Source organism: Cyprinus carpio, chromosome B10 (assembly GCF_018340385.1).
Source record: "Cyprinus carpio isolate SPL01 chromosome B10, ASM1834038v1, whole genome shotgun sequence".
In the NCBI taxonomy this organism is placed as follows: domain Eukaryota; kingdom Metazoa; phylum Chordata; class Actinopteri; order Cypriniformes; family Cyprinidae; genus Cyprinus; species Cyprinus carpio.
In genome coordinates this window covers 1444286-1471514 of record NC_056606.1, presented here as the reverse complement: position 1 = coordinate 1471514, position 27229 = coordinate 1444286, and the positions used below count along the sequence as shown (strand labels likewise).

General features: G+C 41.9%; 1 protein-coding gene and 1 pseudogene across 1 annotated transcript; one reads left to right on the top strand and one right to left on the bottom strand.

Moving 5' to 3' along the window:
- Window positions 1-449: 449 nt before the first annotated feature.
- LOC122138583 (fibrillin-2-like) lies at window positions 450-11805 on the top strand. The gene is made up of 4 exons (XM_042731957.1): window positions 450-558; window positions 6820-6967; window positions 7105-7291; window positions 11777-11805. Exons 1-4 carry the CDS (start codon window positions 518-520, stop codon window positions 11803-11805), a joined length of 405 nt encoding a protein of 134 aa, XP_042587891.1. The 5' UTR covers window positions 450-517.
- LOC109049491 overlaps window positions 11790-27229 on the bottom strand; it is a 27622-nt pseudogene continuing 12182 nt past the window's right edge.

Here is a 27229-nt window from a genome sequence, read left to right as displayed (position 1 = left end):
GCACAAAAAACCTCAGTTTTGGTTGGCCCCCTACGGTATATCTGTACATAATGTAATCTGAATGTGTAAATACTGTGTATAATGTGTATTGCTAACAGTACACACAGTGTGCTATTAGACCTAAGTACAGAGTATATATAGTGTATATTGCACATTTGGTCATCTATATGTCTGTAGATATATAATGGTACTGTCTATATGTAAATTATTTCTGCACTGTCTGGAGCACACTCCCAAGAATTTCACTCACCAAGGTACATGTACTGTGGTGATCTGATGTGACAATAAAAGTGATTGATTTGATTTTTGCAGATGACAATGAGTGCTATGAACGCGCAAGCTGTGGGTCAGCTTCTTGTTTCAACACACTGGGCAGCTTTAAGTGTGGGCTCGTCCGTCTGGCTGAACCCACGCTTCACCTTTGACCCCGTGTCCACTAGCTGGTGAGGATGTGGATGAGTGTGTGTCCTTCACGAGCCCCTGCAGATATGGCTGCTCAAAAACACAGGGAGGATTCATGTGTGCATGTCCAGTGGGGTATTACAGAGCGGGACAGGGGTGAGATGTCTGCTAAATCATCTTACAGGTCACGTGAGGATTCACTCATATCAGTGCTCAGTCTACAGTCACTGTTTGAAGAATAGCTTTTAACAATACAGCTAGTGTCGATAATGATTTTCATTATATTGTATAAATTCTTGAACTATGTATTTTTATGGTTGTTGCACCAATCTAATGAAAACCGGTCTGATAATTATTTAAACTGGAAGGAACAGGAATGGACCAATAATATGTGGTCCCTGGAACACAGAAGCAGTCATAAGTAGCACAGGGATATCTGCCAGTTCTGTTTCAAAGTGGAACTTCGATGCTGTATCATGGTGTTGGTGCTGTGGGAACACATGTGAAAACACACCAGTCTTGATTGTAGTGTCAACTAGACCAGCGGTTCTCAATTCCAGTCCTTGCATCCCCTGCTCTGCACATTTTGTATGTCTCTCTTATGGCTTCAGACGTTTTGTGCCTTTTCAAAATGTAAGGCCCTGTGAATGTGGGACATCACAGGATATTCCACCATGATTCCAGTTCGAAGTGAAACCGTATATGTTCCATTGAAGTGCATTGAAGTGTGCGAGACATGAATTTAAAATTGGTATTTTTATACCAGAGGTATAAGATGTCACACTTGTCCGTGTGTGAAGACGTTGTTGCAGTGCAAACCATGAATGAATGTTCCGAAGTGAAGTAAACTTCAACAGATTTCCCCTGCTCAGGGAGTAGGGAGCAATGAACACTGTGTAGGGACCATGTCAATAGGCACTAAGGGTTGAACGACTTCTGATTTTTTAAAGTCCACTTTATATGACGAAAGTCGAGTCAGAGTTGACTAGTCACTGATGACGTCATTAATGAACATAAGCCTGGAGCTGTAAAAAGAACCTTGTGCACAGCTATGGCATATGACACAGCGCTGCCCACATAGTTATTCAGAATCAGAATGAGCTTTATTGCCAGGTATGTTTACACACACGAGGAATTTGTTTTAGTGACAGAAGCTTCCGCAGTGCAACCGAGTGACAGTGACAGAACAAAAAACACATAATAAAAGAATATACAAAATACAAATAAGTAGGTAAGTAATAACAATATACAAATTGACAATTGTATGTGCAGGTAATATAACAATAGGCAGTTTTGTATGAACAGGTATATTATGTGCAAATTTGAAGTGTAGACTAAGTATGTGTGTTAGATAAATAAGTGTATGTGTGTATAAATAGTGTTGTGTGTTTCACAGTTATTATCAAGTGTTTCATTAGATGGATTGTCTTGGGGGAAGAAGAAACTGTTCCTGTGTCTGGTCGTTCTGGTGCTCAGAGCTCTGTAGCGTCGACCAGATGGCAACACTGTTCAAAGAGGGAGTGTGCTGGATGTGAGGAGGTCCAGAGTGATTTTGCCAGCCCTTTTGCTCACTCTGGATAAGTACAGTTCGTGAATAGACGGGAGAGGTTGTACCGATGATTCCTCAGCAGTCCGGACTACCCTCTGTAATCTTCTGAGGTCAGATTTAGAAGCTGAGCTGAACCAGACAGTTACTGAAGTGCAGAGAACGTATTCAATGATGGCGGAGTAGAACTGTTTCAGCAGCTCCTGTGGTAGGTTGAATTTCCTCAGCTGGCGAAGGAAGTACAACCTCTGCTGGGGCCTTTTTTCACAATGGAGTCAATGTGAATGTCCCACTTCAGGTCCTGAGAGATAGTGGGGCCCAGGAACCTGAAATGACTCCACTGCAGTCACAATGCTGTTCATGATGGTGAGTGGGGGGGGGAAAGCAGGGGGGTTTCCTCCTGAAGTCCACTATCCATCACCACGTTTTGAGAGTGTTCAGCTCCAGGTTATTGAGACTGCACCAGACAGCCAGCTCTTTTAACCTCCTGTCTGTAAGCAGACTCGTCACAGTCCTGAATGAGGCCGATGAGTGTGGTGTCATCTGCAAACTTCGTGAGCTTGACAGAGGGGTCCTTAGACGTGCAGTCATTAGTGTACAACGTCAGAGAAGAGCAGTGGGGAGAGAACGCAGCCCTGGGGAGCTCCGGTGCTGATTTTGTATGGGTGCTGGATGGTATTTTCCCAGCCTCACTAGCTGCTGCCTGTCTGTCAGGAAGCTGTTGATCCACTGACAGACGGAGGTGGGCACGGAGAGCTGAGTTAGTTTGGGCAGGAGGGAGGTTTGGGATGATCGTGTTAAAGGCTGAGCTGAAGTCCACAAAAACAGGATCCTCACATAAGTCCCTGGTCTGTCTAGATGTTGCAGAACATAATGCAGTCCAATGTTTACTGCTTCGTCCACAGACCTGTTTGTTCTGTAGGCAAACTGAAGAGGATCCAGTAAGGGTCCAGTAATGTCCTTTAGGTGGGCCAGCACCAGTTTTTCAAATGACTTCATGACCACAGACGTTAGAGCCACAGGCCTGTCATTTAGTCCTGTGATTTTGGATTTTTTTTGGGATGGGGATAATGGTGCAGCGTTTGAAGCATGAAGGGACTTCGCACAGCTCCAGTGATCTGTTGAAGATCTGTGTAAAGATGGGGGCCAGCTGGTCAGCACAGGATTTTAGACAGACTGATGTAATACAATCTGAGCCTGGTGCTTTTTTCCTTTTCTGCTTCCGGAAGACCTGGCGCACCTCCTCTTTGCTGATTTGAATTGCAGGTGTGGGGGAGAGGGGGGTTGCAGGAGGTGTGGATGGTGTGAGTAGTTGTGTGGAGAGGTGTTCCAGGGCGGGTGTGAGGTGTTCTTTCAAACCTGCCGTAAAAACTCGTTCAGATCGTCTGCCAGTTGTTGATTCTCCACAGTGCTGGGGGATGGTGTCTTGTAATTGGTGATCTCATTCAGACATTTCCACACGGATGGTGAGTTGCTGGAGGTGAACTGAGTCCTTATTTTTCAGAATAATTCCTCTTTGCCACTCTGATCTCCTTTTCCAGTGTGTATTTAGCCTGTTTATACAAGACATTGTCCCCCTTCCTGAAAGCATCTTCTTTGGCCTGACGGAGCTGTCTGAGTTTTGCAGTGAACCACGGTTTGTCATTGTTGTAATTTAGTTGAGTCCCGGTAGGAATACAGATATCCTCACAGAAACTGATATAAGATGTTACAGTCTCTGTGAGCTCATCCAGATCAGTGGCAGCAGCTTCAAAAACACTCCAATCAGTGAGGTCAAAACAAGATTGTAATCCTGCTCTGCTTCATTAGTCCATCTTTTTACAGTCCTTAATACAGGTTTAGCTGATTTTAGTTTCTGTCTGTAGGTCGGTATAAGATGAACCAAACAGTAATCAGACAGCCCCAAAGCTGCTCGTGGAACAGAGTGATATGCATCTTTTATTGTGGTGTAACAGTGATCCAATATATTACTGTCTCTGGTGGGACATGTGATGTGCTGTCTGTATTTTGGCAGTTCACGGGAGAGATTTGCTTTATTAAAGTCCCAGAGAATGATTAAAACAGAGTCCGGGTGTTGTTTTTCTGTCTCTGTGATCTGATCAGCGAGTTTCTGTAAAGCCAGGCTCACGTGCGCTTGCGGAGGGATGTAAACACTCAGCAGAATGAACGAATGAAACTCCCGCGGCGAATAGAAGGGCTTGCAGTTAATGACTAGTGTTTCTAGATCTGAACAGCACATCTTATTTAACACTGTTACATCTGTACTCCACCTTTCATTGATGTAAAAGCACGTCCCACCGCCATGCAATTTCCCCGTTGATTCTGTGTTGCGATCTGCTCTGAACAGCTGAAAGCCCGGCAGATGAAGCGTGCTGTCTGGAATGGCGTCATTGAGCCAGGTTTCCGTGAAACACAGAGCAGCAGAGTGTGAGAAATCCTTATTTGTCTGGGAGAGCAGAAGGAGTTTGTCCGTTTGTTGGGTAGAGTTCAGAGATTTGCCAGATGGATGCTAGGCAACAGTGTTCGAAATCTGCATTTTCTGAGTTTCACAAGCGCGCCAGCTCTCTTTCCTCGTCTTCGCGTCTTGAAGCGTGTGATCAGCGCAGCTGCTCCACCGACGAAAATGTCCAGCAAAACATCAGAATAGTTTAAAATGAGGTAATATATCGGGAGATGTGTGGTGCCGAATGTCCAGCAATTCGTCCCTGGTGAAACTGATTGCAGGAATATAACTAAAGACAGGACAAACTAACAAAAACAACTGCAGAGCACACCACGGAGGCAGCCATTCTGTATCGGCGCATGCGTGTCACATTTACCTGGAATCTCTATCTATTCCTCCTGTAACAGCTAATTTTTATCCGTTCTTTTGTCTTTGGGTCGTTATATTTCTCACATATTTCTGCTCGTTCTAAATCAGATAACGTTACAGATAAAGTAGCACAGTAAAGATTACATTCATATGAGCGGATTAGTGAGAGCGATTGCGTGTGTGAATTAATTCTACCTGGCAGCCTCTCTCTAGTAGTAGTGAAGCTGTGGGATTTAGTTATTAAGAAATTATAGAAGTGAGAGAGTGATTGCGTGTGTGAATTCTATCTGGCATACTAGTGAAGGTGTGGGTTTTAGTTACTAAGAATGATTGTGTGTGGGCGCGATCTGTGCGTGATGTACAAACTACTGTCTGTAGTCTATGTGTGTGCGTTACCATGCAGCAGCGCATTAGATTAGAACCGCGATTAACTTACCGGTACAATAAGCTTCATTTAAAGCATGTAATATAAATCACACATGACTTGTGGAGCGCATTTGGAGTATGTATTTATTTGTAATTTTAACTTTTTGGAAACAGAACGTAAATGTGGAAGTCCTTCAAAGATTTATCCTGCTGCACCCTCTATAGGACTATAGGACGTCAAGCTTAAAGCGTCATGGCAGAGCATTGAAGTCGACTTATCGATTAGTCGGTGCAACCCCTAATGGGCACACAGTTCATGCACAGAGCTTACTTCTAACGAGCTGATTATCTGAATCAGGTGTGTTAACATAGAGAGACATGCAAAATATGCAGAGCAGGGGGTCGTGAGGACTGGAATTGAGAACCGCTGAACTAGACCATAAAAGGCCATGGAATCCCTACCTGCTTTGCCTTCAGGAAGCTCAGTGTCTGTTTGTAGACAGAGATCTGTAAACTTTTCGTCCCCGAGGGACACTAGCTCACAGATTCCAGTTTCTCAACTGAGATTGTTCAGACTATTCTGAGCTACTGAGCTCCCTCCAAAGGGAAACTGAATGCCCTAAAATGGCTGCTCTTTACATAGTAGTGTGATCAACGCCCTTTGAACCCAGTCCACCGCCTAGTTGGTTCAGTGCTGGAGCTCCTTTCACCCAGCTCTGAGTTAATGGGGTTGCAGGTGGAGTTGGTGGAGATTGAGATGGTGTCCCCCTTTCTTTTTTGCACGCTCTGTGTGAATTTTTCTGAACCTAACAAGGATCCAATGCTCTGAATCTAGCTCCAAAAACAAGTTAGATGTGATCACTCCTGATGCAGTTATCCACCCTGCAACCACTCATCCAGTCACAGTCTAGGCCTTCCTAAAAATGTCCAGTAAGCTCTTAGGATCTATGTCAGTCCAGTGGCTTTGGTGCTCTTATGGTTTCTCATGGATAGTCCATCTCATGACGGCGCGCAGGGCCCTCCAGCAAGCGAGTTTACGATCGTGACAGATCTGGCCCGTAATGGTTTTTTAACGCTAATGTGGGCCGGATCTGCTCCAACACCATGAGGCTGTCTGGCTTGGATAGCTCCATCTCATGAGGCGCGCACCACTCCACTTGGAGTGCAGCATCTTCTAAGGCACTATCTCAGGGTGTGCCCTTACAAGATCTGTGTGCTGTGGCAGGCTCGTTCTCTCCACACACACACTCATTTAAATCTATCGATATATATAGTCTATGGCAGGGGTGCCCAACCCTGTTCCTGGAGATCTACCTTCCTGCATAGTTTAGCTCCAACCCCGTTCAAAACACACCAAATTAGGATCTGAAGGAGCACTTAATAATTACAGACAGCTGTGTTTGATCAGGGTTGGAACTGAACTCTGCAGGAAAGTAGATCTCCAGGAAAAGGGTTGGGCACCCCTGGTCTATGGATTCATCCTCAGGAGCATTGATCCAGTGCTTTCTGCTAAAGCAGGTGTCTGACCAGTGTTACACAGCATTGTGGGGCAGGCATTCATTTGTAGTACTGTTCCCATAGCTTCAATGCCATAATATCAGATGTTTCCTTTCAAAGGGGAACTTTAAGTTCACATTAGCAACCATTTTCATCTTTTCTGTCCATGAGAGTGAATGAGTGATTGTTCCTGCAGACATTGTGTATCTGCTGCTGGTTTTGGAGGTGCTGGGCTTGGACCAGAAGAGGAAAACGGTCTTTCTCCTGAAACCTGCAATGGCTGCAAAACGAATGGACAGCAGAAGAAAAGTGTCAGGAGAAGACACTCTTCAAACCTCAGATTGGTAAAAGACATCAAGAGCAAGAACGTGTCATTTAAGATGTGTTGGACTGGTAGTTTCTTCTCTCTTCTAAATGAATGTTGCGTGTGGATGTCAGTTCATTGCACCTCATGACTGTAATATAATCTTCTTCTATTCAGGAGGGAGTTAGTCTGGCCAGTGTGGATGTGGATCAGCCGCTGAGATTACTCCTCAATCGCTCACAACTCAAACCCAATGAAGCCATCCTGGAGCTGCTGCCCGCTGTCGGAGCGCCTGCTCAAGAACTCATGTACACCATCACAGCTGGAAACCGTGACGGCTTCTTCCAGATCAGACAGCAGGAGGGTATCAGTTACTTTTTTTTTTTTTTTTTTTCTGCACAGCACACACACAGGACGCCCCCAGTGAGACACTACATACTGCAGATCAGGAGTTCTGCCCGCTCTGAAGACATGCACAGGGAGGAGCGACCTGCTCGAAACCTACACATGACTCTCCGCATCACACTCAAGTAGAGCAGGAACTGCTGGAAACTACCACCAACCAACACGTGTGAGCTTCTTAAGATAACTGACCGCTCTCTCAGAAGTCACTGACTGCATCCGAAATCACCCCCTATACCCTCATTCACTATTCCCTAAATTAGCTCACTAATTCAGTTCACTTGATAGAGTGAATGAAAACGAGTGAGTGAATTCGGACACGGAGTGCACCAGAAGAACTGCTGCTTTTGCATAGTTTGTACTGCTGTTTATCATTCATTTGAAATTGGTAAACTGGCTGCTCCAGTAGGATTTATCTTGAATGCTGGCATGGAAATTATTTATAAACCCTATTAAAACAATTGAATAATCAGTTTACAATTAATTTATACCTGTATTGTATTGCACTGTATGTAGTGGACGAGCGCTTTGTAAAATGAATGGATTGATGATTCCGCTGCAGGTGCCATCTTCTGGTGAGACATGGCAATTAATTTGGTGGGGAAAGTGCTTTAAGTGTATTCTCTAGCCATAAGCAGTGTACATCAGTAGTACACTCGTTTTTGCTGTGCATTGTGGGATTGACTGAGTGCACGGGAGAACATCCCCTATGTTTTCGGACACCACTAAAAATGGCTGTCCCCTCAAGTAGTGCCCTATTTAAGAGTATTGGGGCTGATTTCGGATACAGCCATTGCCATCTTGATTTGAATACGTGACCAGTAGGTGAAGTGTTCTCACACACAGATCTAATATTTACTATCCCTTAACCCTCATAGGAAACTTTTGCCATTTTTTTTTTTCTTCAAAAATTCAATAAAACATTTAGTTTGTTTTCAAATTCCAAATCTTAGGTGTCCTCATAAACCACATTTACATCATAATGCCAATACATTGACACACAATTATCTTTATAGAGCAAGCATACAAGCACATATACTGTCTTACTGCAAAACATTTCATTCTTCTCCACTGGATTGATTCAATCCAATATGAGACCAGAGATGATTCTGGCGTGTTAAGACAGTATAAATTACTGTCTGTTACAAATATCATAAAGCAGACTTACAGTATACTGATATAGAAGTATCAACTTTAATTCAACTATAATTAAGTTACAACTGTACCATTATAATTTATAAGTAAAAATGTTTACAGATGCCATTGTATTTGACCATTAATGTTATGGGTCTGATGGATCTCCTGATATGAAGTTTTCACACATATAAATGGTTTAATAAAAGATTTCACAAGTTGGTTGTAGATTATCAGACAGTAACTAAACCTGCTAGACTGTAGCTCTTGCCTTATTAACTCGGCACACAGCACCGCTGTTACCTGCAAACCTGCTAGACTGTAGCTCTTGCCTTTTTAATTCTGGTGACAAGGAAATCATCTTCTTGAGTCAAAGTCATTTCTATTATGCTTTATATAATATGGATTGCATCACAGTCAGGGAAATAACAGCATTAATGCTGAAAAGTTCAACCATTTTTTCAGCTATACAGTACACAAATTGTTGCCAAGTGTGAACTGTTAAAAGGTAAACCATGAGATACATAAAGGATTTACATGTAATAAATGCCAGAATACTGACTTGCCATGTAATTCTTACATGTTGTAAAATTGAGAAAATGTGATTACCAGTGCATAGGCCAAATTACTAAAAACCTGTAATACTCGACGACTAGACTAGCATACAGTAGATATTTCTATTTTCCCAATCATCATTGCAAAATTGTTTAATATTAACTCTGACAGTATAATTCATACAGCGTAAAGATCAGTCACTCACTGTGCACATGAAGCAGGGCCGATACACGGTCAGTCCCTTCAGTGTAAGCTGAGCTTGAGTGGACTGTAAGACACTAGTTTGGATCAACGTATAATCAGCATGCTAATGATAAACAGCGGTAGCTAGTGCTTTAGAGACTTGAGCTCCAGATCCCGGGCCTAAATGAACTCTCCGCATGCACTGTACGGACTGAATGGAGACGTGGAAAGATGCTCATCACCAACAAAAACAGACTGCAGCAACTGATTATCATTTCAGTTTATTTTTATATATTGCAATAAAGATGTACAAAGCATTGATACCCTTAACCGTTAAAATGTTAGAAAAAAGCATACATGTGACAAATAACAGTACAGTATATCAAAACATTACTGTTCCAGCACAATCAGTCGATCAGATCCACCCTCGTGGTTCAGCAGGAAACTCAAACCACTGGTCAACACAGCCATCTTTAAAAGGTGTATAAAAGATAGAAATGTGACCGAACACTGAAGAATGAGACCAAAGATGAGAATCTGCAGACTAACCCAAACAACTAAAAAAAGAAAATTAATTCACATTAAAACTACTGTAACACAGAAAACGAAAAACAAGAAAACCCTGAAATAAATATATTTCTCATCACATTAATTTGCTGTTATTATTCCACTCCTTTGATTAATCTGCTTAGGTTAAAGATATTTACAAGTTAGTGAGGGAAGTATAGTGTGAACTAGAGCTGGAGCTCGCTGACCTCCAAGTGTGAACTCGTTTGGACACGCAGCAATAAGCTAACGAGAGAACATCAAACAGACTTTGGCAACACAATCTGCAGGATGAGAAACGCCAGGACATGCCCAGGGCAAAAAACAAAAAACGGTCTTCTTCTACAGAAACACCAGAGGAACCTTTGAGAGGCGCTTTTACAGCTGCAGCTAGATCAGTGAGAAACACACACGTTATATGCTTGTGACACACTCTGCCTTTTCTATATCTAAATATAGTATACAGGTATCTTAATCATTCAAGATAACAGCTAATAGAATGGGTGATTTAGTCACGGTCGGGTGAACGAGTGCCGTAGTCACACCAACATACAGACACAGAACAGGGAAGATTGTACCGGCAGCGTCACTTCAAATCAAACATGCGGCGCACACAGTTACATACTTTAAATACTAGTTTATATTGAGAACTATAAATATGAATAATATATTCATTCTAACTTTGTCACGTAGAGTAATTCTCAGGCTGTGAATCGAACGCACACAGAACTGCGACAGCACAACACACTGAGCCTGTGAGCAAAACTAGTGTTGGAAACCAAAGTCAAAGCGTGACGAAAGCCGTCATATTCAGCCAGAACACAATAGACACGCAAACGCTTACCCATGAGGCCAACTGACCAACACTCCGCTTAGCTATGGTTTTAAACTAAGGAATGATGGGCCATACGACAAACATCTGCTCAAACATCCCAGCATTCAATCACTAGAGTCAACCAGACAAACATTCAGGAACAAAACAGAGCGAATCTGCATCGGTTTTCTTAACGGCTCTGAAGAAAAACCAACGCTAACGATGAACCCGGCACTCAATCCTGAGTTTAGATACACGATTTCAACGAGTCGCACGCAGGCCATCTGCATAGAGGAACAAATCCGTTTACATTCTACAGCCTCGAACCACACATTAACAGATCTCAGGATCTCCAGTGAAGGCCTGGAACCACAGAAACACACTGACCGCTGAAAGCAGAAAGACCGCTACAGCCCCACCTCGGTGTGCATGCTCTATAAACACAGGAGCTCTATAAAACATCAGAGTGTGAAGGGTCTGGAGAACATTCTGCTTCGGTCAAGCAACTAGCCAGTATGGCTTGAAGACAGTAAAAAACATCTGTTAAGGCAAAAGGTCCGGTCTGTAGCAGGATCTGTGGTCGGAGGGCTTCGCTCTTATTTTTTGGTGGACTGTTAGTTTGAAAGGATCTGACGGTTCTTTCTCCTTCATCAGCCTCTCTTCATCACACCACAAACAATTCAACTGCACGCTAGGGAAAACTAACATAGTTCTGGTAAAGGTTTTACATCAGACTACTTGAAAGATGATTGTAATCACCCTGTGGTTCAGGTGGATCATTGTAACAAGAACATACTCAAACACTACTCATTCAATGCTTAAAGGAAGACGTAAAACTCTGAAAAAAATATCAGCCTACAAAAAAGCGAATAAGTGTTTTCAAATTGCGGCGTCGTGGTGGAAACCTCAGTCCACTCACATTAAAACGTGATAAAATCAAGGAAGATTTACATTTAAAACCCAAGAAAAACAAGCAGCTACACTATTTCGTTATAAATCACCAGTCAGGGAGAAGTGTAAGAATTGAATCTGATTGCACAGGAAGGCACGTCCACAAGGCTATAAAAAGTGTGGCAAAGAATCGTGTTTTTCTTCAAAGTGAGAAAATAAGAAATGAGGTGATTATTGCTTCATCAAGAGCAAATAAAAAAAAGAGGGAAAAAAATCCACAACTTAAAAAGTTGTGACAGTCATAGTAATGATAACAACAATCAGTGTACACAGGTGTGCTCGGAAACCTGTGAGCCGAGGACAATAAACCACCAAACGATGATCTTTCCTGTGGAGCTCTGCGGCCTGGAAGGAGTCCCGTTTGTTTCAGCTCTGTCGAGAAACGTCTATCATCACATCATCATCATCAGTCTGAGGTGCTGTGCTCGTCTGAGAGCGCTCTACGAGTAGAAGGTGAGGACGCTTGATGGTTCCCCGCGCACTAAAGAGGATGGGGGGCGGCAGGTCTTTGGATAGTGTGTCCAGCCAGGCCATGTAAAGAGCGCTGGAGACGGCTCCTTTCCTGGCCAGCGGCATGCTCCTGTCACACACACACACACACACACACACACACATCAGAGCTGGCTGGAAACAGCTCTCTCAAACATCACTTCACTCTCGGGACACACTGGCTATGTTTACATGCACCCAAATAGTCTGTTTGTAATCGGATTGTCGGCTCAATCAGATTGAAAAACGTTCATATAAACACCTTATTCGATCCGATTGAGCTCGATCCAATGAAATTTCGATCGGATCGAAGGGGGTGGTTTATTCCTCTTCTAATACGATTGGTCGGATTGAACCAGGAAACTGAAAGAGCTGCGCATGTTCAATGATGCAGAAATAATGATGTATAACGCACGGAACGAGCGGCTCTTCGTTTTCCAATAAAGTGTTGTATAAATGCATGTACTGTCATTATAAAACTCTCCTTTCACTCGGCAGCTGTGAAGTGGAGCAGGGCAACCTTGTCTTGGATACTCATCCACAGGCAACCCGTTTTAGGTGCGGGGAGGGGCTTTCTTTTTTTTTCGCGATGATAAATATGAGCAGCACAGCACAGCTGTTTATGTATATTCATCCATAAACGGGTGTATATTAATTCTGCTGTTAAAAACAAATAAAGAAAAGAGAGTGTAAGAGAGTGGTATTATGTGCAAACAGTGAGAAAACTCTATATTATCTATAATGTCACTTTCACTTTCACTGTTTGTGCAGTGTGTGCATGTCAAAAAGCTTGTGAACATATAAACACTCACATTCAACCCGATCACTTTTTTTAGCATTCATGTAAACACTAGCTTCAGATTCATCAATCAGAATGAATTCAGTCCGATTGAACCAAAAAGTGTGCATGTGAACGCAGCCACTGAGCAGTGCTGATACGAGTCTCTCTCTGACAGTCACAGCACTTCACCAGTAGGTGGCAGCATGTCACTGGAGCGCTGGTGATGGTAACTTACATGACGATGAGGTTGGCTGTGCTCGAGTGCTCCTTCAAGAGCTCGTTCAGTCGGATCTGACGGTTACTCTGAGGGAAACAAACAAATCAATTAGCAGGAAGACTGAAGTTGCTGTATCTGTTCGCAGCTGAGAAAACAAACTCTGCAGACAAGCTAAGCGTTTGGAAACAGGAAACAGTGCACATACCATCATTTTACTCCACTGAGTCATGAGCGTTCTAGACTAGCTGTCTTCGTCTTAACCTTAAACTTCGCTCAAATGCTCAATCACTGCTCTTCACCAGAACTAACAACAACAGGGTAGGACATCCCTTACCAAAAAGTAGTATACTTCAAGTTTATTTTATTAAGTATACTTAAGTAAAGTTTCAAGTATATTTAGACTTTGTGTAAGTATAAGTCAAGTATAGAATTAAATGTCATTGTTAAGTATATTTCTGAGAAGTACATAAAAAGTAAACTTAAAGCATACTTTCCTATTTTTTAGTTTAAAAGAAGTATACTAATAGCACACTTGAATAAACTTCTTTTTCGTAAGGGATGCGCTACTTCCCGTGGTTCTGTTCTCATCTCTAAAACTTTGCATTCATCACTTCTGGGGTACTACAGGCTCAATTTTGGGTCCCTTTTTGTCCTCTCTCTTGACAAAACAAGCAACTTATTGCTCTTTTCTTATACCATTTACTCAAATGAAAAAGTTATGTCTTAAAATCCTATATAAATGGGAGTCAGTGCAGAGAGTGTTACTCAAATGAAAAAGTGAGGTCTTAAAATCCTATATAAATGGGAGTCAGTGCGATCAAAATCATAACAACTATAATGTCTGCCAAATAATTAATTTGCCAACGAGAGAGGAGATTTCTAACACCACAAAGTGCCTCATAGTGTTGCTTTACATTGCACTGCATGTTTTGGATTAAACAAGCAACCCTAACATTAACATTTAAAGGTGCTGCGAGAACAATACCAAAATAATTTCCCTACTAAACTGCTTGCTCATCATTGTGGATGAGGGCCCAGACTGAGAGAGACCCAGGCTGATGCTCTTTCAGTCGGACAGGACCTGGTTTTCATCCTATTAACCTGAAATGACTTCCTCAAAAATGATCATCTGAGAGGTTCACAAAATGATCCAGCAGCACACATCATAGCTGGGCAAAATATGTTACATAAAGACTGAAGATACAACGTTTTGTGCATTTCTTCCAGTGTGTTACGTAAGATTTCATTTATAATTTATAGAGTAGGTTTATTTGGTAATAGATGATGAAGAGTCCCTTTGTCTGTTTCTGGTTGTGGAGCATGAGGCTCACAACTCACTCATTCGTTTAGTGAAGTTTAACAGACTCTCATATGGTAAAGACAAACAGTTTTTTCTGCATTTGGCTCCAACACTACCACAAAAACGCTCTGCTTGTATGATCAATTCAGCTTTTAGAATGGCTCTTACAGTTTTTTACATTTTAGAGAACAGAACAGAGACATAGTCTGGAAGCACAAATACTTCCTCTATACTTGTGTTTCTTTATTCCACTCTTATCAGAGTGGGAAATTACTCCAATCAAATCCATACTATCGTGTGAGCTCCTGCTTCGTGCGTCTCTCATTTCTCAGCGTCTCTGTGAATAAATGTGACAGGAGGTGTGTGTTGAGACCTTGGCTTTGTAGAGCTCCAGCTCGTTGTCTGTGATTCTCCAGGGCTCTTCGCTCTTCAGCTTCTCCGCAGCTTCCTGCTCCAGTGTCATCTTCTCTCAGCTTTATATGGCTCGATCATCTGAGCCAACTCTGTCAAACTGAGTGTTACAAACACAAGCTCAGGCGCCGAGAAACGCTGAACTGGAACGTTCCCTCCCTAGAAACGTGCTACTAATGATCCAAATCAAAAGCCATTCAAAAGTGATTCCATGATCTAAGGGTTTTTATGGCTTACTGACGTCAAACACAAGACCATCAGTTCTGAAATCAGTGTTAAACTGTGGATCTGTGGAAAGTGATACTTGCTCAGGGGTTTTTCTGTTAACTGCACACCCAGCCATGGTTAAAACTAAACTCTCTGAGTCATTATTGTATTGCTGAATTGATTTTCCTATGCGGTTTTAGCTACATGAACAAAAGACACCAAACCTTAAAACTAGCCCTCAAATCTCTTACACATTCCACAAACAAATCAACCGTGACGCAGCGCGGAGGAGGAGCTCATGTACTGAGATTAGTGTGGTGTAGTTCATACCCCTCTGAACTTGGGCTTTGTGTTGATGTCGCCCAGGGACCGTGATGTCAGAGAATCGATCCTGAACTTGCTGACATCAGTTGTGGCCAATGGCTAGATCGGACAGACAACAAAGTTCCTCATTTACGGTACTTTATCAGGCAATCATAAATTAAGCATGCAATTATTTTGCGACTGCCCTCCTTGCAGTGAACAGTTTAGTTTGCTCGGGATACCGGTTCCTCACCAAACGGCTCCTGTGAAAGGTTTTGTGCAGGACGACTGGAGGATCCAAAGCTCCATGACGTGCAGCATGACCCCAGCATGCGCCTGGTTCGACAGAGCAATGGAACTGAATCTACACATTGTGCAGCTGCCAAATGTCAGTGTAAAGCCGAATCAACTCTTGCTTTCTGAGAAGACCTCGCTGCTGGAACACCTCTAATTAGCTACAAAGGCTTCTGGCACGCTGCGAGGACAATGGGAAACATTTGTCTCATCCCATGGGGTTTGGGGTTGGGGGGGGGTGGGTGGTTTGTTGTTGTTTGGGCTAGCGCCACACACACACATTCCACATCCTATCCGATGTGCCGAGGTTCACACACACCTCACACACCCACCGATCACACACACACAACACACCACCCCTCCAGGCACATTCAGAGCGAGCGTGAGACAGACCGGCCTACTAATCCACCACATTCCCGCTCATCTACTATCTGTGGACGGGAGCAAACATTTTTTGGAAAAGCCATATTTTTTTATTCCTCACTATTATTTCTGATATAGTTCTGAAAGAATTAGTGGTTACAGCATGATTTCATTGGGTTCCAGATAGTAGTAATGCGTACGCTCTGCGGTCATGGTCGATTCGGTTGATCTTGCCCCCGATGAAGACGCGGATCTTACAGTCCTTCCATTTCTTCTTGTTGGCGATCAGGTAGGGGATCAGTAGAGTCAGACCTGACGCCTAGACGAGGGACATCTGATTACAAACAACAATCAACCTGCTCTCTAGCAGCAGAGGATGCATTGAGTGTTTGCATCAGTAATCACACATACTGTACCAAACATATGAAATAACAGAGAGATATATAAACAATATTAACTAGAGGGCCGTTCCCGAAGGAAACGCTGTACTGCTGCCTTACACCTGCTCTTACGTCCACAGCTGCTCAGTGTTTGTGTGTGAGTGAAACACTGCAGATAGCCACTTCACTGCTGTCATGACAAGCACGGCGTCCTGTGTGAGAGATTAACACATGACAGTCTTTACAGCTTTAAAGCAGCTATAAAGTTCAACAGAGGAAGACAAGAGCTCATACAGATGTGCCTTGTAAACTAGGAAGCCTTCCCATCTGGCTGCTCGTGTCTGGGAACAGCCTGCAACCTCCTCAGTATTCTACATCCGTCCAGAACACATAATTCAACGAGTAATACGGTACACGGACGTATTGGAATGAGTTAGCTAGTGTGATGAACAGCGTTTAAAAACAGGAGATCCTGTGGGAGAATGAGTACTGGACAGCAGGGGCCCAGGGCCAGTGACTCTACTGCGTATGGGTCAGACAGGTTTATGTGCTCTCAGAGAGAGAGCTGTCCTGTCTCACGGGAGGAGGACTGAAAACAAGAGTCCTTTCACAGCTCACCACAACCAAGTGGCCAAATACACAGCAGAAACATAAAACTGTCCATTTTACTAAGTATTCATGTAAACACAGCCAGATATAATCTGGAAATGACTGTAAAGCGGTTGACAGTTATCAGATGCGTGTCACTGTATTGAATATGAGCATTAGGTCTTAAAGTGACAGGCAGCCTAATAAAACCTGCAGTATTCTAAAAAACTGAAATTTAATTGGCATACAGTGTTAATTTTGTTAACGAAAGGCGGCGATAAAAAAATATTGGTTAGCTGAACATTTTTCTGTGACTAAGATGAGATGTTGACTTGAGCTCAAAATAATATCTTTTATGACAAAATTATGACAAAATTTATGCAGCGTCTTAGTCTGCTATTTGAGACCGGTCTATAATAATGTTATTTGAAGACTACCGGACATTCAAAATGCATCCTATAGGCTTTTGTCTTTCAAAATGTGCGTCCCTGTCATTGGATTACGATCGAATAAGAGGCGTTTGCATATCTAGTCTCAGTTTAGCAGCTGCAGTGGAAAATAAATTTTGGTAGCTACAGTTTGGCTAAAATTATTGACTAAAAGTAATGACTAAAAGTTGACAAAAATGCAATGACTTTTCGATGCGACTAAAACTAGACTAAAAACTATGAAAGACTCCAAATGACTAAAATGTGACTAAGACTATCAAGCATTTTCATCTCAAGATAAAGACTAAGACTAAATCAAAAATGCCTGCCAAAATGAACACTGTTGGCATACAATTTTTTTTTTTCTTTTTTTTTTTTTTTTTTTTTTTATCAAAGCATAAGACTGTGACACACTATATTTCCAAAGTATTGGGACACCCCCATCTAATGAACAGGTTTGACTACTTTAGTCATTTCCATGAGTACAAATCTGAATGTTTTAGCATGTAGTGATATTCTAGGGAATTGTGCTTCTAATTTTACAGCAACAGTTTAGACAGGAGCCTTTTCTTTTATAACATGACAATGCCTCTGTGTATAAGGCAAGGTTCAAAAAGAAATGATTGATTGAGTCGGTGTGGAAGAACTTGACTGGTCTGCAGAAACCCCTGCTGTGACTTTTAAATGCAGACCTCGTTTCAAAAACTCCTCTCTCCAAACACAGATGACTTTGTACACATGGGTACAGTCATTTTACACACTTTCCAGAACCGTTGGAAACAGAGATGGAAATGCAGTTTTTTAAATACAGAATTATATGTTCATTGCCTTGTTGACAGTTTTGGAAGTGCCTCAAAGAAGCAGTATGTCCTAATAGTGTCCATGTCTCATTATTAGGACATGAAATCGCGGCATCTTTCTTTCTGTCACACCTAAATAGCTTGTAAGCTAGGGTGTAGTTTTCCGATCTACCAGATGTTGTGAATAGCACTGCTTTAGCAAACCATCCCCAGTGTCTTGGAAGACGCACTGCATGGGTTAAGGTCAAACTTTTTCCCCACTGGCAGCATTCCAGAAAAGGCTAAACCCATTACCCTGGAATTACATTTATGGAAGCATAAGTTGAGGTTATTTCTGAAGAAACTTCTAGGGGTAAGTGTTAGTTATTTCCAGTCAAACGTGGCTCATGTGGACCAGCAGAGGGATTTACGCTCAACCTAAACATGTGGTGCGTATTTTCACCATGTTGCCATACAATTCCCCCGGTACAATTGCTTTCATCATATTTTGGAAAATAGAAGACATGAATTGTTTCCAATATAATAAAACCAAATCGTCGGCCAAATGCCCAGGGTTTCACAAGCATTGTAACTGCCATCAGTAATCAAAGAAGCCACCAGAGATACGGTCGCTGGTGTCACTGCCCTTCCCCTGCTTCTGCTGTGAAACTGCTTGACTGGCGGTCCAGCAGCCGCTGATGGCTGGCCACATTCAGTTGAACCTGTCGGGCTCCTCCTCTGCTCTGGAAAAAACACAAACCACGCTCAGACCGCCAGATCTCACGTTAATATTCACTCACGAGACTCACTGATCGCAGGCAGCCTCACATCAGACAGACAGAAGAAACAAAGACACTGAAGCACAGTCTTCAGTGGAAAGAGAAGCAGAGACTGCAGGGAAGACACCGAATGTATTAGATCACAGACAGGAAGTGTAGTGACGGTCGTTGGAGCGGAAAAACTACACGCTAGCACACGGTGTGTACAAGGTGAAGGTCGCAGAGGGTTCAACATCAGCGCAGCAGGAACTATGCATGAAAGCAGCGAGCGTGTCCTAAACCCGTTCACCAGAGGAGGACAAGTGCATGCAGGTAGAGAGACAGAACAGACGACTCCGTGAGGAGAAATGTCCTGCCTTTTCTTCACAACAGCGGCCGAGGTTGTAGGCTTTCTGCCATCCTCATCCTCATCTGGATCATGTTAGTAAAAACAACACAAGGGTTCAAAAGTCTGCTAATGCGCAATGGGAAACAGGCGCTGTGCGTCAGTCAAACACAAAGTTAGAGGCTATGTTGTGCCCTGCAGTTTTATTACAGGCGCTAGGATCTCCATCTCACTCTTCATTAACACACACTGATGACATACACACCCACCACTTCAGCACACCGCTCAAGCAGCGCTTCTGCTGAGTCTGTGACCTCACCGAGGACATTCAGAGGACGTTGGTGACGAACACACGAGCCCCACTCAGACTGACCGGTTACAACCAGAGCACCACCCATATCTCAAGGAGACAAACAAGTCAAAAACAGAAGAAAGTACGGATAACATGCATGAACTATGAACTATATTAAACCATAAATAGAAAAGTAAAATACTGGCTTCTATGAAAATGGAGTTTTAAAGATTCTGACTTGAGAAAAAAATTAAATAAAATAGGTGGTCTCACTTCAGTAAAAATCGTTTTCATAAGAATCATCCGAAGAGTAAAGATTGCCAAGCCTCTCCCAGACTGTCAGTCCAACAATTCTGATTTGCTCTGTACATACGGAGAGCTGGCCAAAATCACTTCACACACTTGGCCGGATGTTTATAGGTTTCAGCTGTTTTTTGTTGAATCCCAGTGGGCCATGACAATACCCATAAAACATTTGAACTACTGCCCAGAACGACTCTGACTTGTGACGGAGGAAGTCGCTGCGGACGCATATTGAAGATGATGGGCGGCCCCATCAAAGTCCAGACCTCAGCAAACACTGAGCAAATCTCGTGCGGGCGAGTTGGAAAATAAACTGGACAGATCTACTGTACTTTGGCTTGAGATCGCCAGAAGACCTGGGATAACATTAGTGTTGAAGTTCTCAGGATTTACACTGACACTACGCCAGAGCGATGTGCTGCTGTAATCACTGCGAAAGGATGGTGGACCTATACCAAATATTAAAGTTGGAGAAAGTCAATAACTGTCATCCTGCATGTTTGTCCCGTGCTCAGAAGCAACCATGTACTGCAGTTCATGAACATTATGAAATCAAATCGTGTTCTATTTTTGGAGGCAAAAAAAGGCATCGGTTCTGTCAGGTGTTGCTCTCTAACAATTTTGGCCAACACTCTATTATGACTGAAATCCAGTCACACTTACCGAGTGTGCATTATTACAAATAAATTAATAAATTCAGTCGAAAATAGCATTTTTTACAAATCTGTACAGGCTACATTCATATTCACATCAGACATTGTTAGTAAAATGCAGAATGTGTTTGTAAATGAAAGATGTGTATTGAAGTGAGAGTAGAAGTGGCGAGAGAGATCCTACAGAAACACACCAGCACGTAGGCCACTTCACTGCAGCAGATATAACCTGAGTGTTCCCGAGCAGATACCACTGACACTGTGTTTACACCCCGTCAGGACACCGCCTCAAGACATCACCTCACATCACAATACCCTTCAGACATGATAGACTTATCCACCAGCTTCGGCATCTTCTGTCATGTGTCGTGAAACTCGAGAAGAGTTGTTTGATCAGACAACGTTTGTGAATGCTCATTTACAAAAACAGGTACACATGGACATCAGGGTCTGGGCAAAAATAAATAAAATAAAGATACTGATTTCAAGATTCATCGATTCTAATTTTTACACAAAAAATAAAAAAAGATTCTTGAAATCCCAAGAGATTAGAATAGTCTAGCCTTTTTTTAATTATTGAACAGAACATTTAAGCGCACATCCCATCCAATAAAATAGCACAATAAGCTTTCTGCTTTTTTACTTCTGAAATGTGAAAAAGTCTCAGATTTCAAATTTCTGTACATTTGTTTTACAATACTTCAAACACAGGTAACTGGCATTTCAGCACTGTCTGATGTGAGAGACAGATCGCTGTAGCACCTCCGTTTAAGAGAACTTATCATCTCCTCCTCTTTAATAAGTTTCAGCACAATGTTACTGCACAGTTAGTTTCAACCGTGCAAAAGATGCCTGTATAGCAGTATGTCAGGCAACGTCACATTTACCTCAGAAAAAAACACTGAGACTAAAAACTCACTAGTCAGCCAGAAAAACATATTCTAGAGAGGAGCATTTAGCCAAATAGTTATATGCACCATATAACATTCAATATCATTTTTACTGTGCTTCAATATTTGTTTGAATAGATCTGTCAAGCTTTCATGACAGCAAACCAGTTAAATGTGTTTATATTTCAAAAAACGAATTGAAAAATAATTATTATCATAATGTAGTAGCCAACTGATTCACATGTGACATCACATGTATATTTTACTGGATTAGTTGAGAGGGTTTTTTTTTTCCCCTTGAGCGAATTTGACATGTATTGTACCTGATAGTTTATAATATATATCATATATATATATATATAAACAAAATAATCAAAATGGAATCTAAATCGAACTGAATCGCAAGCTTGTGAAGCAGAATCAAATACGGATGAGATCAAGAGAGCCTTTCAAATCTGCCAGTTCTGCTCATTTCTCAAGCTTTATCATGTGCCTGACCCCCTGCTCATCATCGCTTGCGGCTGTATTTGTTTGTTATGGTTGTGTTCTCAGGCTTCAGAGAGCCCTCCAGTGTCAGATGGAGGCTGAGAGACCCTCGGAGTAAATTAATCACAGACGCACATTCAAAAACTCGCGGTGTTATCCCAGCCGGACCCTTCGGAGAGCACGCTTCATCTGTTGTGTTGCGCTGGGCAGAGACTTCAGAAAACACAGTGTGCACGAGATGGCCTGTGAAGGGTTTCAGATGAGAACCGGCCCCAGAAGGACACAAAAGACGACTTTCCCCTCGGAGCCGCAGAACATTCACAAAACCCCTGGGAATAAACTCATCTGCATTTTCATTTTCAGCTTTTTCTAGAACAAGTGGATGTTTCAAGGACAGCATGTTTCTCTGTGGAGAGAACAAGGGCCACCGAACTCAAAAGCACCGACCTTTCTGGACCGGCCGGGCTGTTCTGGACACTGGTGGCCTTGGAGGATGGTCTGGACGAGTCCCCATCAGAGCTCTTTACTGATGTCCATGTCCAACTGAAACCACCACACTCACTTCATCGCTGAAGAATCATCTGCAGGAACAAACGGAAAGTTCAGCAGCAACGCTTTGAGATCAAGGCAAACTCAAATTTAGCATGAAGGCCAAGTCCACTTAATGACCAACAGAAAACGAGCTCATTACACGGACTATTTCATCCAGCCGAACACTGACGGTGCACAACGCATGTCCATCTCAGTGTTTTACAGGCTTTAAAGGGTTAAAATGCTTTGTTCCCATGAGAGGGCACGTAAAGCAGAGTCAATATTCTACTGGTGTAGTTCGTCACTAGTGAACGGTGATGCCTTCACGATAAATCAACAGCACTACGAAGCATTCGTCAGAATCGCCGCGCTTTATCTTGAAAGGAGTACAGTACTGTACCTTGGCCTTGAATGTGAGAGATATCGAGTCCCTCTCGCAGTCTGAGAATGACCACACCGTACTGAAAATCAAATGCGTCACTACACACACACACACACAAATAAACAAGCATTAATGTCTCACAGGATGAAGACCCACACCATTTACTTCAAAGCTGCTTTCCCCCGTTTGCTCATAAACATCTACCAGACGCTCTTCAGCTGTACATACACTAGAAACACATACTCGTCATGACTGATGACCAGACGTCAGCCAAACAAACAAATAAACAAACCACTTTATCACTGTATGAAAGCTGCTGCCTCACTAATTCAACAAGATTTTTTACGTACTTAAGCTGATTGATTTCAAACAGAAGATGAAACCCACTGCATCAGGTTTATGTAGGTCTCTCAACTTCCTTTATATCTCGATGCGCCCGTCGTTCTTGAAGACCCGAGCACCAGCGTGTTGGGCCTCAGTCTGCCCAGACAGCAGCCTGTGAAACACACACACACGGGGATTATTTCCATAGGCCAAAAAAATGTCAAAACCCTAACCTCAGCTCTGATAGAAAGTGCTTTGCATTTTTTTAATAAAATATTTGGCATGTTTATGTTTCTGAATTACAGCCACAACTAGCATGTCCAATGATGCATATGTAGCAGGTTTTTATTGAGGCCAATTGTGGCCCCATAATAATAGGTCATATTAGCAAACACACACACACCACACACACACACACACGGAAACAGATTCCAAATATTTTCCAATAGGTTATAACCACAGAATTCAGCTGTGAGCAGATTATGGGCTCACGTGTACCAAGCAGAAAGTCAAGAATTCCAGGACAGAAAAGCCCAATATTAGGCTGATTGGTGCAAAGGAGCCTTTGGCCAATGGAAACGCTAAAGTAAAACATTCAGATCTGCAGATTACAGTTTTTGTAAAGACTGTACAAATGTGTGGAAATAAAAACGTTCAAATCAACCAGTGAGCAAGACCCCATAGACAATTACTGAACAAATCTTAGGGCTATAAACACACACCTTACAGCAGGTACTGGGGTTCCTTGGCGAAGGTCTTCAGCCACCACAGGAGTGTAAAACGCCTTGGAGCTGTTGTTGAGGAGCCCACCTTTGGTAGCGCAGCATATCGCTTGTTCAGCTCTTTGAAGTTGGGACCGCCGGAACTCTGGGAACGAACACACGTGTGTGAAGAGATCAGCTCATGATGTTAAAGAGCGTGGTTCATTCTGCACACTGTAATCAAACACCGTCAACACAGAGCAGCTTTATTCCAACAACATGTTCCCATAAAAGCTGCATGAAGAAACAATTGGAACAGGGACTGCACAACACACACCAGACGTCACGCTCAGGGTACTCACGACGCGCACGTGGCCGCACAGCATCAGACCCACGGTTCTTGGTGAAGGCGTGCACCAGATGAAGAAGAGCTGGGCGTGATTTTGGAGCTCACGGTCATCACCAGACACTGTGGCCTAGAGGAGACGGACACTGTCAGAGCATCCCACACCACATTCTCATGACCTCCAGGGTCAGCGGTCCCAGCTCAGAGCACAACTCCAGCTCAGATTAGACAGGCTTCAAAGCAAAAAATGTTAAGAAATAAAACCGGATTATGTAGAGAGTGAAGCGTGCTGTCAGAAAGGCAGAAATCAGGGGCTCGCTCTGCTCTCAACATGAGATTCATCAGGTCACAACTGAAGATCAAAGTCCTCACTGTAAATCCACAGCACTAACTAATCAAGCTCTTCTCTCTATCCTCATTCAATTCCATTAACGATTTTTTTATGCATTGTCGTTCATTTCGCAAATTTTGACTAAATACAAACCCTGACAAATACACTTCTTGTATTAACAATCAATGGCAAAGTTTTCAAGATGAGCATTCAAAGGTTTGGAGAGAAAAAGTGTCATTCACACAACCCGTTAAAACTTACATGTATTTGTTTTCTTAACTTTAAAAGTACACCACCATTCAAAAGTTTGGGTAAGTGGGAATTTTGAAATAAATGAACTTCCTGTTTCATCTGTAAATCCTGAAAAATAAAATATATCATGCAAAAAAATCAGCATAACTGAGATTTCACAGTGTAAAATAGTTCAGTTTCTTTTAAAGGGTTAGTTCACCCAAAAATGAAAATTAGCACATGTTTTAACTCACCCTCAAGCCATCCTAGGTGTACATGACTTTCTTCTTTCAGAACAAATCCAGTCGGAGTTATATTACAAATTGTCCTGGTTCTTCCAAGTGTTAGAATGGGAGTAGATTGGTGTTTTAGTTCAACAGTCCAAAAGACGTCAAAATAAGCGCACACATCCATAATAAAACATGCCTCACATGGCTCTGGGGGGTAAATAAAAGGTCTTCTGTAGTGAATCCATGTGTTTTCATAAGAAAAATATCTATATTTCAAACGTAATAAACATTTTTCTCTTCTGGTATCTTTCGTGAGTGGAAGCTGTTCCGGCGAATGACAAGACATATGCACAGCCTCTGAGATATGCTAGTCTCGCGAGTTTGTTTAAAGGGGCAAAAGAAGCACAGTTTTCCTTATTTAAGCAAAGGAAAACTAGTCTCCTCTTGGTTGGTATTATTTAAAATGGAATCCTAGAGTCTCACATTTTTCTTTACAAATCCTTGTTTTGTACTTCTAATTCGAAATTTTCTAAGACACTTTTTGTTTCAAAAGGGCATATGCGAGTAGGCGTGACTAATCATGAATATTTTTGTGATTCACACCTGAGAAGACAAAGACCCACATAATGAGCTGCATAATGAGCCTTTCAGCCAGGTGTGTGTGACCGAGAGGGAAGAGTTACAAGAAGAAAGATGTGAGGACAAAATAGATGTATATTATTTTTAGGTTTGTAGTTTATTTAGAATATATTTAATTATCCCACAAAATAATTTGAGATTCACTTGCGAGTGCAGATAAACAGTTTATTAGGAACAATCAAAGCTGAATTTTTAGCATCATTACTCCAGTCACATGATCCTTCAGAAATCATTCTAATATTCTGATTTTATACTATAAAATATTTATTATTATTATATTATTTTTTTGATTAATTGAAAGAACAGCATTGTTTGTAACATGATTATTGTATTTATCATCACTTGTGTGCTAAATAAAAGTTTTATATAGTAAAAATATTTCACAAGATTACTGCTTTAGCAAAATGCAACTTTCTGTAGGTTTTTTGGATCCAAATAAATGCAGGCTCATGTGTCATGTTGAAATATTATACTAATGAACATCACATACCTGGCACATAATTCATATCTTATTGCTGTCTATGTTATACATTAGAACATAAAAAAACAACAACAACAAAAACATCCTGGCATCGTGAAACATTGAGATGATGTAAATGAAACTTCATAATGTTTCACCTGATTATACATTTAGTCAGGAATTATAGTCTGGAAAAAGTCTAACTAGTAAAATGTGTACAAGTTATATAAAAACAAATACAAGTAGATTATTAATAAAAAAGACTTATGCTTATGATCTCTGCTGGGTCCAAGCCACTTCGTTCTTCTTTCTGAGGTAATCCAAATCTTATTCCTCTCAGCGGTCCTTCTTGAGGTGAATGATGTGTTATTCCTCTCGCAGCGAGAAGCGAACAGTAACATTTAAAAACGTGAAGTACAGTCTCGCTGCTTTGTTTGCTTCACGTAGACGATTGTATTATCAATAGCTCACTCGGCGCGGGGCGCGGTCGCATTAGATATAATGAAGGGAGACGTGAAAAACGGACATCGCGTTGTTTTCATATGGATTACTTTATCACAGAATATTTGTTTTCGGCAGCATTTGTTTGGTTTAAAAGTAGACATGTCAAGCTTTCTATAGATATCTCTCATGTCTCTGTGTTGAGTATTCACTGAGTTACAGTTCATTTTAATGACGCGTTTGTAACTGAAGATCACGCAGAACCAAGGCTGCAGACAGTGCACTCTGTTTGTTTTCTTTAATTTATAAATGCACAAAGTTTTGTTGTTATTATGTGTGTATACAAATAAAAGTAGACCCTTTACAGATTCGATTGATGTATTGCTCTTATCTGTACGATCAAAACTGAAAGTGTAATTTAAGTTATTTTTGGTCTTATCAGGAGAATATGCCACAAAACGCATATACGCGTTAATCGACTTCAGAGGGTTAATATAACTCTGATTGGATTCGTCTGAAAGAAGAAAGTCATATACACCTAGGATGGCTGGCACTCATACACTCTCACACTCATACATGTTTGTTTTAGTGAATTGTGGGGACTTTCCATAGACTTCTATCACTTTTATACTGACCAAACAATTTTTTCTATTCCCTAAACCAACCCTAAACCCTGTAGGCTCGGTAGTTTTCCTGAGGTCCTGTGTAGTGGCACTGGCATGTGATTAATATTATTTTTTTGAAGGGGGATGAAAGGCTCTTTTTTTAATTGATAAAAATATCTCCACTTAGATAATCTATTATTCAATGACTTTTCCTGTTGTTTTATGTTT

Excerpts from the sequence above, each read along its gene's own strand:
- LOC122138583 (XM_042731957.1), top strand. The coding sequence starts at position 518 with ATGTGTGCATGTCCAGTGGGGTATTACAGAGCGGGACAGGG. Across the intron at positions 559-6,819 it reads TATTACAGAGCGGGACAGGG|ACATTGTGTATCTGCTGCTG; the intron begins GTGAGATGTCTG and ends TTGTTCCTGCAG. Across the intron at positions 7,292-11,776 it reads CCAGATCAGACAGCAGGAGG|TGTACACAGGTGTGCTCGGA; the intron begins GTATCAGTTACT and ends AACAACAATCAG.